Here is a 17,500-nt window from a genome sequence, read left to right on the forward strand (position 1 = left end):
AGAGAGAGAGGGAGGGATGGATGGCAAGAGAGAGGGAGGGATGGATGGCAAGAGAGAGGGAGGGATGAGAGAGAGGGAGGGATGGATGGAGAGAGAGAGGGAGGGATGGAGAGAGAGGGAGGGATGGATTGAGAGAGGGAGGGATGGATGGAGAGAGGGAGGGATGGATGGAGAGAGGGAGGGATGGATGGAGAGAGGGAGGGATGGATGGAGAGAGGGAGGGATGGATGGAGAGAGGGAGGGATGAATGGAGAGAGAGAGGGATGAATGGAGAGAGAGAGGGAGGGATGGATGGCGAGAGGGAGGGAGGGATGGAGAGAGGGAGGGAGGGATGGAGAGAGGGAGGGAGGGAGGGAGAGATTGAGGGAGGGAGGGAGAGAGAGAGAGAGAGGGAGGGATGGAGAGAGAGAGAGAGGGATGGATGGAGAGAGAGAGGGATGGATGGAGAGAGAGAGGGAGAGGGATGGATGGAGAGAGAGAGGGATGGATGGAGAGAGGGAGGGATGGAGAGAGAGGGAGGGATGAATGGAGAGAGAGAGGAAGGGATGGAGAGAGAGGGAGGGAGGGATGGAGAGAGAGAGGGCGGGATGGAGACAGGGAGGGATGGATGGAGAGAGGGAGGGATAGATGGAGAGAGAGAGGGAGGGATGGAGAGAGGGAGGGATGGAGAGAGGGAGGGATGGAGAGAGGGAGGGATGGAGAGAGGGAGGGATGGATGGAGAGAGGGAGAGAGGGAGGGAGGGATGGAGAGAGGGAGGGATGGATGGATGGAGAGAGGGAGGGATGGAGAGAGGGAGGGAGGGATGGATGGAGAGAGAGGGAGGGATGGAGAGAGAGGGAAGGAGGGATGGATGGATGGAGAGAGAGGGAGGGATGGAGAGAGAGGGAAGGAGGGATGGATGGTGAGAGGGAGGGATGGATGGAGAGAGGGAGGGATGGATAGCGAGAGGGAGGGATGGATGGAGAGAGGGAGGGATGGATGGAGAGAGAGAGGGAGGGATGGATGGCAAGAGAGAGGGAGGGATGAGAGAGAGGGAGGGATGGATGGAGAGAGAGAGGGAGGGATGGAGAGAGAGGGAGGGATGGATGGAGAGAGGGAGGGATGGATGGAGAGAGGGAGGGATGGATGGAGAGAGGGAGGGATGAATGGAGAGAGAGAGGAAGGGATGGAGAGAGAGGGAGGGATGGATGGCGAGAGGGAGGGAGGGATGGAGAGAGGGAGGGAGGGGGGAGAGATTGAGGGAGGGAGGGAGGGAGAGAGAGAGAGAGAGAGAGAGGGAGAGAGAGAGAGAGGGAAGGAGGGATGGAGAGAGAGGGGGATGGATGGAGAGAGAGAGGGATGGATGGATGGAGAGAGAGAGGGAGGGATGGATGGCAAGAGAGAGGGAGGGAGGGATGGCAAGAGAGAGGGAGGGATGAGAGAGAGGGAGGGATGGATGGAGAGAGAGAGGGAGGGATGGAGAGAGAGAGGGAGGGATGAATGGAGAGAGAGAGGGATGGATGGAGAGAGGGAGGGATGGAGAGAGAGAGGGAGGGATGAATGGAGAGAGAGAGGAAGGGATGGAGAGAGAGGGAGGGAGGGATGGAGAGAGAGAGGGCGGGATGGAGACAGGGAGGGATGGATGGAGAGAGGGAGGGATAGATGGAGAGAGAGGGGGAGGGATGAATGGAGAGAGGGAGGGATGGAGAGAGGGAGGGATGGATGGAGAGAGGGAGGGAGGGATGGAGAGAGGGAGAGAGGGAGGGAGGGATGGAGAGAGGGAGGGAGGGATGGATGGAGAGAGGGAGGGAGGGATGGAGAGAGGGAGGGAGGGATGGATGGAGAGAGGGAGGGAGGGAGGGATGGAGAGAGAGAGGGAGGGAGGGAGGGATGGAGAGAGGGAGGGAGGGATGGAGAGAGGGAGGGAGGGATGGAGGGAGGGAGAGAGAGAGGGAGGGATGGAGAGAGAGAGGGAGGGATGGAGAGAGAGAGGGAGGGATGGAGAGGGAGGGATGGAGAGAGGGAGGGAGGGAGGGATGGATGGAGAGGGAGGGATGGATAGAGGGAGGGATGGATGGAGAGAGAGAGGGATGGATGGAGAGAGGGAGGGAGGGATGATGGAGAGAGGGAGGGAGGGATGGAGAGAGAGGGAGGGAGGGATGGAGAGAGAGGGAGGGAGGGATGAGAGAGGGAGGGATGGATGGATGGAGAGAGGGAGGGATGGATGGAGAGAGGGCGGGATGATGGATGGAGAGAGGGATGGATGGATGGAGAGGGAGGGATGAATGGAGAGAGGGAGGGATGGATGGAGAGAGAGAGGGATGGATGAAGAGAGGGAGGGATGGATGGAGAGAGAGAGGGAGGGAGAGAGGGAGGGATGGAGAGAGAGAGGGAGGGAGGGGTGGATGGAGAGAGGGAGGGGTGGAGAGAGGGAGGGATGGATGGAGAGAGGGATGGATGGAGAGAGGGAGGCATGGATGGAGAGAGGGAGGGATGGATGGAGAGAGAGAGGGAGGGAGAGAGGGAGGGATGGAGAGAGAGAGCGAGGGAGGGGTGGATGGAGAGAGGCATGGATGGAGAGAGGGAGGCATGGATGGAGAGAGGGAGGGATGGATGGAGAGAGGGATGGATGGAGAGAGAGAGTGAGGGAGGGGTGGATGGAGAGAGGGAGGGGTGGAGAGAGGGAGGGATGGATGGAGAGAGGGATGGATGGAGAGAGGAAGGGATGGATGGAGAGAGGAAGGGATGGATGGAGAGAGGGAGGGAGGGAGGGATGGATGGAGAGGGAGGGAGGGAGGGATGGATGGAGAGGGAGGGAGGGAGGGAGGGATGGATGGAGAGAGAGAGAGGGAGGGAGGGATGGAGAGAGAGGGAGGGAGGGAGGGAGGGATGGAGAGAGAGAGAGGGAGGGAGGGAGAGAGGGAGGGAGGGATGGAGAGAGGGAGGGAGGGATGGAGAGAGGGAGAGAGGGAGGGAGGGAGGGAGGGAGGGAGGGAGGGAGGGAGGGAGGGAGGGAGGGAGGGAGGGAGGGAGGGAGGGAGGGAGGGAGGGAGGGAGGGAGGGATCGTTGGGCCAGTAAATGAAAGGTTGTTGGTACGAATCCCCGGCAAGGTGGAAAAATCTGTCGTTCTTGAGCAAGGCAGTTAACACCCATTCACAGCTGCTCCCCGGGTGCCGTGGACATTGATTAAGGCAGTCCCCCGCACCTCCATGATTCAAAGGGGTTGGGTTAAATTAGGAAGACATTTCGGTTAAATGCATTCAGTTGTGCAACTGCATCCCCTTATTTTACTGGATACAGAGAGATAAAAATGGTTAATCTGACTCCGGGGATGTATCCCTTTAAGGACAGAAGTATCCCTTTAAGGACAGAAGTATCCCTTTAAGGACAGAAGTATCCCTTTAAGGACAGAAGTATCCCTTTAAGGACAGAAGTATCCCTTTATAAGGACAGAATCCCTTCAAGGACAGAATCCCTTTAAGGACAGTATCCCTTTAAGGACAGAATCCCTTTAAGGACAGTATCCCTTTAAGGACAGAATCCCTTTAAGGACAGAATCCCTTTAAGGACAGAATCCCTTTAAGGACAGTATCCCTTTAAGGACAGAATCCCTTTAAGGACAGAATCCCTTTAAGGACAGTATCCCTTTAAGGACAGTATCCCTTTAAGGACAGAATCCCTTTAAGGACATTACCAGTGAAGCAGCATCCAACAGATGGAAAGACAGCACCATGCAATATAGAAAAAAGAGCTCGTTGCTGCTTGATAGGCCTACTTTTCCAATCTGATTGAGGAGAATAAAAACAATACAAAATACATGTTTGATAGTGAAAAACTAAGAAGCGGCATTCCCTACGTAAGGATGGCCTTCACTTCAGCAGCGATGAATTCATGAACTTCTTCGACGAAAAGATCATGATCATTAGAAAACAAATGACTGACTCATGAATCTGCATATTTCTCCCAAACTCAGACAGAACTGCAAGGACCTCGGATCAATCAATCAATCAATCAATCAATCAAGTGTTTTAATCCTGTATCTCTCGGCACATTCACAAAAATATTCATGGCCTCTAAACCTTCCATCTGTCTAGTGGACCCTATTCCAACTAAACTACTGAAAGAGCTGCTTCCTGTGCTTGGCCCTCCTATGTTGAACATAATAAACGGCTCTCTATCCACCGGATGTGTACCAAACTCACTAAAAGTGGCAGTAATATAGCCTCTCTTGAAAAAGCCAAACCTTGACCAATCAGAAAAAACTATTGGCCTATATCAAATCTCTGATTCCTCTCTATTTAAAAAAAAAAAAAAAAGCTTCCTGAAGAAATAACGTGTCTGGTTTTAGACCCCATCATAGCACTGAGACTGCACTTGTGAAGGTGGTAAATTACCTTTTAATGATATCAGACAAGGCTCTGTGTCTGTCCTCGCGCTCCTAGACATTTTTAACGCTTTCATCACAATCACCAAAAAATTTGGGAGATTGGAAAACTTAATTGGTCTACACAGACAAGTTCTTGCTGGTTTAGAAATAAATAAAAACCCTGGAATGAGTAGGTGTGTCCAAACTTTTGACTGGAACTTTCTTAATTAATATGATTCATATTATGGTGTTTCTATTCCAAGAAAAATGAAAAACTCCTTTAGGATGGAAAATATGGCGCTGTACAACGTGACGGTTGGGCTATTTAGCTAAAGAATCCCTGTGCCGTGCGGGCACGCGCGGGAGACTGGGGTTCAATTCCCCGACGGGGAGGAAGGAGTAGGCTGTCCTTGAAAATAAGAATTTGTTCTTAACTGACTTGCCTAGTAAAATTAAGGTTACACTGAGAGCATAACATTTCTACACCCTAATTTTCTAATTCTAGTCTAACCAATACCCAAACAGAGATTCAGTGAAAATTAAAATCTCATTGATTTATCAAGACCAGTCCCCCATGCTCGTCTCAGAGCCGTGTGAAACGATGCTGAAATTGTTGACCACAGCAGGTAAGGCTATTGCTTCAAATTGCATCTCTTCGTGCCAGGCTCCCCCCCCCCCCCCCCGCCCGCTCGCTATACTAGACTTTTGCGCCCCCTCGGGCTTGTGTGGTCGAGGAGATCTTCGTGGTCTCTCTCTCTCATTGCCATCACTCAGGACTACCTGGCCTGACAACTCCTATCTGTCCCCGTCACCCAGAACACATGGTTGTGCTGCTGATCCAGTTTCTGCTGTTCTGCCTGTGGCTATGGAGCCCTGTTTACCGGTAGTGCTACCTTGTCCCGGACTTGTTTACCGGTAGTGCTACCTTGTCCCGGACCTGCAGTTTCGATCCTCTCTCTCCACCACACCTGCTGTCTTGACCTCTGACTACTCAGCCGACATTTACTCCTGAGGTGCTGAACTGTTGCACCCACTACAACCACTGTGATTATTATGTGGGTAGTGCACTATGTAGGGCAAAGGGTGCCATTTGAGATGCAAGGGGAGAGAGGAACACAGAGGGACTAGGCCTACAACACATATTGTAGTGGACAGCGGGGCAGGGAATCAAACCCCGTGTCACTGGAGAGAAAGGGAAAAAAAAACTACACATCGCGCCAATAGTCTTCAGTTCAGTCTATAATGACCAGGCTGTAGTCTTCAGGTCAGTCTATGATGACCAGGCTGTAGTCTTCAGGTCAGTCTATGATGACCAGGCTGTAGTCTTCAGGTCAGTCTATAATGACCAGGCTGTAGTCTTCAGGTCAGTCTATAATGACCAGGCTGTAGCCTTCAGGTCAGTCTATAATGACCAGGCTGTAGTCTTCAGGTCAGTCTATAATGACCAGGCTGTAGTCTTCAGGTCAGTCTATAATGACCAGGCTGTAGTCTTCAGGTCAGTCTATAATGACCAGGCTGTAGTCTTCAGGTCAGTCTATAATGACCCGGCTGTAGTCTTCAGGTCAGTCTATAATGACCCGGCTGTAGTCTTCAGGTCAGTCTATAATGACCAGGCTGGGTAACAGCTATTAGAGACCATTACATCAGACAGAGGCTTCATCCCAAATGGTACCCCTCAGCATGTCACACGACATAGAGACCCCTCAGCATGATACACGACATAGAGACCCCTCAGCATGATACACGACATAGAGACCCCTCAGCATGTCACACGACATAGAGACCCCTCAGAGAGGAGGGAGGGGATGAGAGGACAGGGAGGGAGGGTGGAGGAGAGGGAGGGAGGGAGAGGGGGATAGACGGTAGAGAGAGAGGAAGAGGGAGATAGACAGGTGGAGTAGGAGCAGGGAAGAAACGAGGCAGCCTGGGAGGGAGGGAGGGAGGGAGGGAGGAAGGAAGGAAGGAAGGAAGGAAGGAAGGAAGGAAGGAAGGAAGGAAGGAAGGAAGGAAGGAAGGAGCATCTCCAAACCCAGTCCTTCCAGGTGTGCTGAAGCTTATATTCTTGGTGACAAACACACGACAGTCTCATTAGTACGCATATTTATTTACGGTAAGTCTATTTACTTTGTTTCGCAATTCCTGTACGATAATGAGTACCTACAGGCACTACTCATACATTCAGGTAGAGCAGTAACTCTCATTGGTACATTCAGGTAGAGCAGTAACCCTCACTGCATTCAAGTAGAGCAGTAACCCTCACTGGTACATTCAGGTAGAGCAGCAACCCTCACTGGTACATTCAGGTAGAGCAGCAACCCTCACTGGTACATTCAGGTAGAGCAGCAACCCTCACTGGTACATTCAGGTAGAGCAGCAACCCTCACTGGTACATTCAGGTAGAGCAGCAACCCTCACTGGTACATTCAGGTAGAGCAGCAACCCTCACTGGTACATTCAGGTAGAGCAGCAACCCTCACTGGTACATTCAGGTAGAGCAGCAACCCTCACTGGTACATTCAGGTAGAGCAGCAACCCTCACTGGTACATTCAGGTAGAGCAGCAACCCTCACTGGTACATTCCCAGAAGCACCAAGGCTATACTACTTCCTCCAAATTGGATCTCCTGCATCCATCTACTCTCAGATGAAGCTGCTGTAGTCTTCAGCTACTGATTTTTTTATTTACATTTTTAACCTTTATTTAACTAGTCAAGTCAGTTAAAAACCTCTTGAAGCTAGGGGGCACTATTTTTATATTTGGAAAAATAACGTTCCCAATGCAAACGGCCTATTTCTCAGGACCAGATGCTAGAATATGCATATCATTGACAGATTAGGATAGAAAACACTCTAAAAGTTTCCAAAACTGTCAAAATATTGTCTGTGAGTATAACAGAACTGATATTGCAGGCGAAACCCTGAGGAAAATCCAATCAGGAAGTGCCTCTTATTTTGAAACCTCTCTGTTCCTATGTATGCCTATCCTCCATTTAAAGGGATATCAACCAGATTCCTTTTTCTATGGCTTCCCTAAGGTGTCAGTCTTTAGACATAGTTTCAGGCTTTTATTTTGAAAAATGAGCGTGAAAGATCACATTGCGTAAGTGGATAGGTGGGGGCTCTCAGAGTGGGTTTTTGCGCTACAGAGTAAAGCCGCCATTGTTCCTCCCGCTGTTATTGAAAAACCTACACACTCGGTTGATATATTATCGAATACATATTTTAAAAACTACCCGAGGAATGATTATAAAAAACGTTTGACATGTTTCTGTGGACATTATGAAGACTATTTATAATTTCCGTCTGCGTTGTCGTGACCGCTCTTTCCTGTGGATTTCTGAACATAACGCGACAAACAAACGGAGGTATTTTGGATCTAAAAATAATCTTTATGGAACAAAAGGAACATTTGTTGTGTAACTGGGAGTCTCGTGAGTGAAAACATCCGAAGATCATCAAAGGTAAACGGTTCATTTGATTGCTTTTCTGTTTTTCGTGATCAAGCTTCCTGATGCTAAGTGTACATAATGCTATGCTGGGCTATCGATAAATTTACACAAACGCTTGGATTGCTGTCGCTGTAAAGCATAATTTCAAAATCTGAGATGACAGGTGGATTAACAAAAGGCTAAACTGTGTTTTTCAATATTGCACTTCTCATTTCATGAATATTTTTTAGTAATATTATTTGACTGTTGCGCTATGCTATTCAGCAGTTGCTGACGAAAATGATCCCGCGACAGGGATGGGTAGCGTTAAGAACAAATTCTTATTTACACTGACGGCCTACCGGGGAACAGCAGGTTGACTGCTTTTGTTCAGGTGCAGAAGGACAGATTTTTTAAAAACTTGTCAACTCGGGGATTCGATCAAGTAAACCTTTCGGTTACTGGTCCAACGCATTAACCACTAGGCTACCTGGCTCCCCTGATTGAGATGAGGAGGTTTCAACCATCAGGAGAACTACAATGACACCCTATTCCCTATATTTCCTGCACTACTTTTCATCAGAGCCGTATGGATAGGATGTTATTTGGGATGCAGCTTAGGGCCTGGAACCAATTACATCCTGTCACAGAGTCATCCCGCGAACATTCCCCCCCCAAAAAATCAGAGGGACATTCCAAACATTCCGTGGTATATGGTAGTTTACCTGCCTATGGAGCAAGGACTTCCTGGAGTCTCCAGGGAAAGCTGCTCCTCCTCCTGTACCTCCTCCTCCTAGAGCTGCTCCTCCTCCTCCTCCTCCTCCTGCAGCTGCTCCTCCTCCTCCAAGGTCGACGCAGGTCTCCGTCTGTTGTAGAACTTCTCCGTAGTCAGTTGATTTAAAATTAGTCTTCCACACCATAACCTGTGTTGGGTAGAAAAGTGGAAAACTGAGTACAACATGTCTATGACGGCCGGAGAGGATTGTTGACTAATTAGACATAATAATTAGACATAAATAATATCAAATATCTTCTCCGTTTCTCTCAAAACAGATTTAAAAAATCATTGCTCAATGAACAGGGTAACGGGGGCTTAGAAACTAATCAGAAAGTTTTTCCCTTCTTCTCTGTCTATCTTAACAAGCCGTCGGTGTGTATCGTTGTGGATAGTCAGATTAATATAATAGTTTGATTAAAATGTTTACATGCTTTTGCAAGAAGAACGGTTTCTCCTAATAGTCCTGTTTCCATGGACACGATTGGGACTCTTGATAAATGCAGAAAAATCGGCAATCACAAGAAAACGTTCAACAACAGCAACTCATGTTACTTTTGGGAGGCATTTTGGGACATTTAAAGTTTGTATGTGGAAATGACTTCTTAGACCCATAGATTTAGTTGTTCCAAACTTCACTGGCACTAAAGAAGGAGGCTCGCTCGGCTGCTGCTAGCACACACCCAGATCAAATACAAAGCTGAAAACGCCCATTAAGGTGTTTTACATGTCCTAATAATTAGAAATATTACTCTGAAAACGAGGTGTTTTAAATCAGCTATACTTACTTTGATTTTACGCTGATCAAGACAAGCACTGTGAGGTGGTTACTATTGTATAATCTGCCTTCTGCCATCATCAGTTTAATATATAATTATTACTGTGCATGTAAAACGTACTGAATTTGTGTGAGTGAGTGAGTGAGTGAGTGAGTGAGTGAGTGAGTGAGTGAGGGAGGGAGGGAGGTAGGTAGGTAGGTAGGTAGGTAGGTAGGTAGGTAGGTAGGTAGGTAGGTAGGTAGGTAGGTGTGCGTGCACAGTACATTCGGAAAGTATTCAGACCCCTTAACTTTTTCCACATTTTGTTAAGTTACAGCCTTATTCAAAAATTGATTCAATAGTTTTTTTTCATCAATTTACACACAATACCCCATAATGACAAAGAAAAAAAAGTTTTATAAATTTGTGCAAATGTATAAAATAAATAACTGAAATATCACATTTACATAAGTATTCAGACCCTTTACTAAGTACTTTTCAGAAGCACATTTGGCAGTGATTACAGCCTCGAATCTTCTTGGGTACAAAAGCAAATTTCAATTTACAATTTTTTTTTTATTTCGTCCTTTGAGCTTCTAGTATTGAAATCTATGCAGCCTACTCAATCACTTTTTATAGCTACAGTTTCAGGCCTCCTGGGCCGTATACAGCGTTCCTCACTGAGTTCCCTGAATTCCTATCGGACCTTGTAGTCATAGCAGATAATATTCACATTTTTGGTGACTTTAATATTCACATGGAAAAGTCCACAGACCCACTCCAAAAGGCTTTCGGAGCCATCATCGACTCAGTGGGTTTTGTCCAACATGTCTCCGGACCTACTCACTGCCACAGTCATACTCTGGACCTAGTTTTGCCCCATGGAATAAAAGTTGTGGATCATAATGTTTTTCCTCATAATCCAGGACTATAGGACCACCATTTTATTACGTTTGCAATCGCAACCAATAATCTGCTCAGACCCCAACCAAGGATCATCAAAAGCTGTGCTATGAATTCTCAGACAACCCAAAGATAACTAGATGCCCTTCCAGACTCCCTCCACCTACCCAACGAGTACAAAAATCATCTGAGGAACTCAATTTAACCCTAGATGCAGTCGCATCTAAATAAAACAAACATTTGTCATAAGAAACTAGCTCCCTGGTATACAGAAAACACCAAGCTCTGAAACAAGCTTCCAGAAAATTGGAACGCTACACCAAACTGGAAGTCTTCCGACTATCTTGGAAAGACAGTACCGTGCCGTATCGAAGAGCCCTCACTGCTGCTCCACCAAACTGGAAGTCTTCCGACTAGCTTGGAGAGACAGTACCGTATCGAAGAGCCCTTACTGCTGCTCCACCAAACTGGAAGTCTTCCAACTAGCTTGGAGAGACAGTACCGTATCGAAGAGCCCTTACTGCTGCTACACCAAACTGGAAGTCTTCCGACTATCTTGGAAAGACAGTACCGTGCCGTATCGAAGAGCCCTCACTGCTGCTCCACCAAACTGGAAGTCTTCCGACTAGCTTGGAGAGACAGTACCGTATCGAAGAGCCCTTACTGCTGCTACACCAAACTGGAAGTCTTCCAACTAGCTTGGAGAGACAGTACCGTATCGAAGAGCCCTTACTGCTGCTACACCAAACTGGAAGTCTTCCTACTAGCTTGGAAAGACAGTACCGTGCCGTATCGAAGAGCCCTTACTGCTGCTCCACCAAACTGGAAGTCTTCCGACTAGCTTGGAGAGACAGTACCGTATCGAAGAGCCCTTACTGCTGCTACACCAAACTGGAAGTCTTCCAACTAGCTTGGAGAGACAGTACCGTATCGAAGAGCCCTTACTGCTGCTACACCAAACTGGAAGTCTTCCGACTAGCTTGGAGAGACAGTATCGTATCGAAGAGCCCTTACTGCTGCTCCACCAAACTGGAAGTCTTCCAACTAGCTTGGAGAGACAGTACCGTATCGAAGAGCCCTCACTGCTGCTCCATCATCCTATCCTAAATAAGAACAATCCAAAATGTATTTTTGATAGTGTCGCAAAGCTAACCAAAAAGTAGCATTCCCCAAGAGAGGTTGGCTTTCACTTCAGCAGTGATAAATTAATGAACTTCTTTAGGAAAAGGTCATGATCATTAGAAAGCAAATTATGGACTATTACTCCAAAACTCAGTTGTCCTGAGTCTGCACGACACTGCCAAGACCTAGGATCAAGGGAGACACTGAAGTGTTTTAATACTATATCTCTTGACACAATGATGAAAATAATCATGGCCTCTAAACCTACAAGCTGCATACTGGACCCTATTCCAACTAAACTACTGAAAGAGCTGCTTCCTGTGCTCGGCACTCCTATGTTGAACATAATAAACGGCTCCCTATCCACCGGATGTGTACCAAACTCACTAAAAGTGGCAGTAATAAAGCCTCTCTTAAAAAAGCCAAACCTTGACCCAGAAAATATAAAAAACTAAAATCGGCCTATATCGAATCTCCCATTCCTCTCCAAAATGTTTGAAAAAGCTGTTGCGCAGTGTTCCGCAAGGTTCCGTTTTTGATTTGCTCCCACATATGCTGAGCACTTGTTGGCTGCTTTTCCATCACTCTGCGGTCCAACTCATCCCAAACCATCTCAGGTCATGTGATTATGGAGGCCAGGTTATCTGATGCAGCACTCAATCATTCTCTTTGGCCAAATAGCCCTTACCTGTGGTAACCATGCTGGTTAAGTGTGCCTTGAATTCTAAATAAATCACAGACAGTGTCACCAGCAAAGCACCCCCACACCATCACGCCTCCTCCTCCATGCTTCAAGGTGGGAACCACACATGCAGAGATCATCTGTTCACCTACTCTGCGTCTCACAAAGACACAGCGGTTGGAACTAAAAATATCAAATTTGGACTCATCAGACCAAAGGACAGATTTCCACTGGTCTAATGTCCATTGCTCATGTTTCTTGGCCCAAGCAAGTCACTTCTTATTGGTGTCCTTTAGTAGTGGTTTCTCTGCAACAATTCAACCATGAAGGCCCGATTCACGCAGTCTCCTCTGAACAGTTGATGTTGAACTCTCACTTGAACTGGTAACTTTAATGAACTTATCCTTTGCAGTAGAGGTAACTCTGGGTCTTCCTTTCCTGTGGCGGTTCTCATGAGAGCTAGTTTCATCATAGCGCTTGATGGTTTTTGGTCTGGTTTAGATCTTATCTGTCGGAAAGATATCAGTTCTAGGTCCCAAGAAACAAAAGAGATCTTTTGATGAACCTGACAATATTACATTTTTTTTTATTTATCCGTTATTTTACCAGGTAAGTTAACTGAGAACACGTTATCATTTACAGCAAGGACCTGGGGAATAGTTACAGGGGAGAGGAGGGGGATGAATGAGCCAATTGTAAACTGGGGATTATTAGGTGACCATGATGGTTTGAGGGCCAAATTGGGAATTTAGCCAGGACACCGGGGTTAACACCCCTACTCTCACGATAAGTGCCATGGGATCTTTAATGACCTCAGAGAGTCAGGACACCCGTTTAACGTCCCATCCGAAAGACTGCACCCTACACAGGGCAGTGTCCCCAATCGTTGCCCTACGGCATTGTGATATTTTTTAGACGAGAGGAAAGAGTGCCTCCTACTGGCCCTCCAACACCACTTCCAGCAACATCTGGTCTACCATCCAGGGACTGACCAGGACCAACCCTGCTTAGCTTCAGAAGCAAGCCAGCAATTAATCTTGATGGTTGTACAGTCGTCTCAAATAAAACTGTGAAGGACCTCGGCGTTACTCTGGACCCTGATCTCTCTTTTGACAAATATATCAAGAATGTTTCAAGGACAGCTTTTTTCCATCTACGTAACATTGTAAAAATCAGAAACCTTCTGTCCAAAAATCATGAAGAAAAATGTATCCATGCTTTTGTCACTTCTAGGTTAGACTACTGCAATGCTCTACTTTCCGGCTACCCGGATAAAGCACTAAATAAACTTCAGTTAGTGCTAAATACGGCTGCTAGAATCTTGACTAGAACCCCAAAATTTGATTGTATTACTCCAGTGCTAGCCTCTCTACACTGGCTTCCTGTTAAGGCAACGGCTGATTTCAAGGTTTTACTGCTAACCTACAAAGCATTACATGAGCTTGCTCCTACCTATCTTTCCGATTTGGTCCTGCCGTACATACCTACACGTACGCTACAGTCACAAGACGCAGGCCTCCTAACTGTCCCTAGAATTTCTAAGCAAACAGCTGGAGGCAGGGCTTTCTCCTATAGAGCTCAATTTTTATGGAATTGTCTGCATACCCATGTGAGAGACGCAGACTCGGTCTCAACCTTTAAGTCTTTACTGAAGACTCATCTCTTCAGTGGGTCATATGATTGAGAGTAGTCTGGCCCAGGAGTGTGAAGGTGAACGGAAAGGCACTGGAGCAACGAACCGCCCTTGCTGTCTCTGCTTCCCGGTTCCCCTCTCTCCACTGGGATTATCTGCCTCTCACCCTATTACAGGGGCTGAGTCACTGGCTTACTGGTGCTCTTCCATGCCGTCCCTAGGAAGTGTGCGTCACTTGAGTAGGGTTGAGTCACTGACGTAATCTTCCTGTCTGGGTTGGCGCCCCCCCTTGGTTTGCGCCGTGGCGGAGATCTGTGGTCTATACTCGGCTTTGTCTCAGAATGGTAACATTGTGGTTGAAGATATCCCTCTAGTGGTGTGGGGGCTGTGCTTTGGCAAAGTGGGTGGGGTTATATCCTGCCTGTTTGGCCATGTCCGGGGGTATTGTCAGACGGGGCCACAGTGGCTTCCGACCACTCCTGTCTCAGCCTCCAGTATTTATGCTGCAGTAGTTTATGTGTCGGTGGGCTAGGGTCAGTTTGTTATATCTGGAGTATTTCTCCTGTCTTATCCAGTGTCCTGTGTGAATTTAAGTATGGTCTCTCTAATTCTCTCTTTCTTTCTCTGAGGACCTGAGCCCTACTTGGCCGGATGACTCCTTGCTGTCCCCAGTCCACCTGGCCGTGCTGCAGCTCCAGTTTTCTGCCTGCGGCTATGGAACATGACCTGTTCACTGGACGTGCTACCTGTCCCAGACCTGCTGTTTTCAACTCTCTAGAGACAGCAGGAGCGGTAGAGATACTCTGAATGATCGGCTATGAAAAGCCAACTGACATTTACGCCTGAGGTGCTGACTTGTTGCTCTATCGACAACCACTGTGATTATTATTATTTGACCCTGCTGGTCTATCTATGAACATCTTGGCCATGTTCTGTTATAATCTCCACCTGGCACAGCCAGAAGAGGACTTTGCCACCCCTCATAGCCTGGTTCCTCTCTAGGTTTCTTCCTATGTTCTGGCCTTTCTAGGGAGTTTTTCCTAGCCACCGCGCTTCTACACCTGCATTGCTTGCTGTTTGGGGTTTCAGGCTGGGTTTCTGTACAGCACTTTGTGACATCAGCTGATGTAAGAAGGGCTTTATAAATTAATTTGATTGATTGATTTGACGTTTCAAGCTTGGCACACCTGTATTTAGGGAGTTTCTCCCATTCTTCTCTGCAAATCCTCTCAAGCTTTGTCTGGTTGGATGGAGAGGCTGCACAGAAGTCTGCACAGATATTTTCAGGTCTCTTCAGAGATGCTTGATCGGGTTCAAGTCCGGGCTCTGGCTGGGCCACTCAAGGACATTCAGAGACTTGTCCTGAAGCCGCTGCTGTGTTGTCTTGGTTGTGTGCTTAGGGTCGTTGTCCTGTTGAAAGGTGAACCTTTGCCCCAGTCTGAGGTCCTGAGCACTCTGGAGCAGGTTTTTAATCAAGGATCTATCAAGGATCTCTCTGTACTTGTTTATCATGGTCTGAGAGTCTTTAGGTGCCTTTTGGCAAACTAAAGGCGGGCTGTCTTGTACCTTTACTGAGGAGTGGCTTCTGTCTGGCCACTCTATCATAAAGGCCAGATTAGTGGAGTGCTGCAGAGATGGCTGTCCTTCTGGAAGGTTCTCCAATATCCACAGAGGAACTCTGGTGCTCTGTCAGAGTGACCATCGGGTTCTTGGTCACCTCACTGACCAAGGCCCGTCTCCCCCGATTGCTCGGTTTGGCCGGGCGGCCAGATCTACGATCTGTTGGATCCAAACTTCTTCCATTTAAGAATGATGGAGGCCACTGTGTTCTTGGGGACCTTCAATGCTGCAGAAATGTGTTGGTACCCTTCCCCGGATCTGTGCCTCGACACAATCCTGTCTCTGAGCTTTACAGACAATTCCTTCGACCTCATGTCTTGGTTTTTGCTCTGACATGCACTGTCAACTGTAGGACCTTATATAGACAGGTGTGTCCCTTTTCAAATCATGTCCAATCAATTAATTTTACCACAGGTGGACACCAATCAAGTCAGAGAAACATCTCAAGGATGATCAATGGAAACAGGATGCAGCTGAGCTGAATTTCGAGTCTCATATCAAAGGGTCTGAATACTTATGTAGATAAGGTATTTATTTTATTTTTTTATATATTTGCAAAATTTCTACAAACCTGTTTTTGCTTTGTTGTTATGGGGTATTGTGTGTAGATTGATGAGATGTTTTATTTATTTAATCCATTTTAGAGTAAGGCTGTAACGTAACAAAATGTGGAAAAAAGTAAAGGGGTCTAAATAATTTCCGAATTCTCTGTGTGTGTGTCAGGGAACAGCAGGCTGCCACAGTCTCCATCACGTGCCAGAAGAGAGGAGGGAAGAAGAGAGGAGAGAAGAAGAGAGGAGGGAACAGCAGGCTGCCACAGTCTCCATCACCTGCCAGAAGAGAGGAGGGAAGAAGAGAGGAGAGAAGAAGAGAGGAGAGAAGAAGAGAGGAGGGAACAGCAGGCTGCCACAGTCTCCATCACATGCCAGAAGAGAGGAGGGAAGAAGAGAGGAGAGAAGAAGAGAGGAGGGAAGAAGAGAGGAGAGAAGAAGATAGGAGGGAACAGCAGGCTGCCACAGTCTCCATCACGTGCCAGAAGAGGAGGGAAGAAGAAAGGAGAGAAGAAGAGAGGAGGGAAGAAGAGAGGAGAGAAGAAGAGAGGAGGGAACAGCAGGCTGCCACAGTCTCCATCACGTGCCAGAAGAGAGGAGGGAAGAAGAGAGGAGAGAAGAAGAGAGGAGGGAAGAAGAGAGGAGGGAAGAAGAGAGGAGGGAACAGCAGGCTGCCACAGTCTCCATCACGTGCCAGAAGAGAGGAGGGAAGAAGAGAGGAGAGAAGAAGAGAGGAGGGAAAAGCAGGCTGCCACAGTCTCCATCACGTGCCAGAAGAGGAGGGAAGAAGAGAGGAGGGAAGAAGAGAGGAGAGAAGAAGAGAGGAGAGAAGAAGAGAGGAGGGAACAGCAGGCTGCCACAGTCTCCATCACATGCCAGAAGGGAGGAGGGAAGAAGAGAGGAGAGAAGAAGAGAGGAGGGAAGAAGAGAGGAGAGAATAAGAGATGAGGGAACAGCAGGCTGCCACAGTCTCCATCACGTGCCAGAAGAGGAGGGAATAAGAGAGGAGAGAAGAAGAGAGGAGGGAAGAAGAGAGGAGAGAAGAAGAGAGGAGGGAACAGCAGGCTGCCACAATCTCCATCACATGCCAGAAGAGAGGAGGGAAGAAGAGAGGAGAGAAGAAGAGAGGAGGGAACAGCAGGCTGCCACAATCTCCATCACATGCCAGAAGAGAGGAGGGAACAGGACTTGACGATTATATCATCAAATTTGTGAAAACGTAATTGAAGATGTATATGTGACTCGTTTGAGGAAACTAGGCGTATGTGTCACTACTTCACAGGAGCGCCGTTTGAACGTAAACTTGTTTTATTTTTTTTATCAAAATCAGTTTTTTTTTGGCAGAAATGTCTTCTGGAACATGTTAATTTTCACGTGCCTTAATAACAAACTTGTGTGCCATCTGTAAATACGAATACAATGGTGAAATTATGAGTCTAGTTGGTTTTGCCACAGAAAAAGCCAGCAACGTTCCTGCTAGCCATGATTGGCTGAGATAATGAGTGGGCTGGACATAACGAGAGATGAGTTCTGATTGGTCTGCCATGTAGCTTCTGTCTATAACATGAGCTGGTCAGTATGTCCAAGTAATCCTTTCTAATGTGTCTTTTTTTATAAAGACATCACGTAGTAGAACTGTATCAGTGTTGCTCTCCACTTTCAGGAGGACCGAGTTTTGAAAT

General features: G+C 47.6%; 1 protein-coding gene across 1 annotated transcript in view; it reads right to left on the reverse strand.

The window, feature by feature from the left end:
- LOC139413920 (POC1 centriolar protein A) overlaps positions 1-17,500 on the reverse strand; it is a 90,840-nt gene that overhangs the window by 46,484 nt on the left and 26,856 nt on the right. The window contains exon 9 of the mRNA XM_071161781.1: positions 8,500-8,697. Coding sequence (XP_071017882.1) covers positions 8,500-8,697 — 198 coding nt within the window. The remainder of the gene's footprint in view (positions 1-8,499; positions 8,698-17,500) is intronic.

Source organism: Oncorhynchus clarkii, chromosome 7, assembly GCF_045791955.1.
Source record: "Oncorhynchus clarkii lewisi isolate Uvic-CL-2024 chromosome 7, UVic_Ocla_1.0, whole genome shotgun sequence".
Taxonomy (NCBI): Eukaryota; Metazoa; Chordata; class Actinopteri; order Salmoniformes; family Salmonidae; genus Oncorhynchus; species Oncorhynchus clarkii.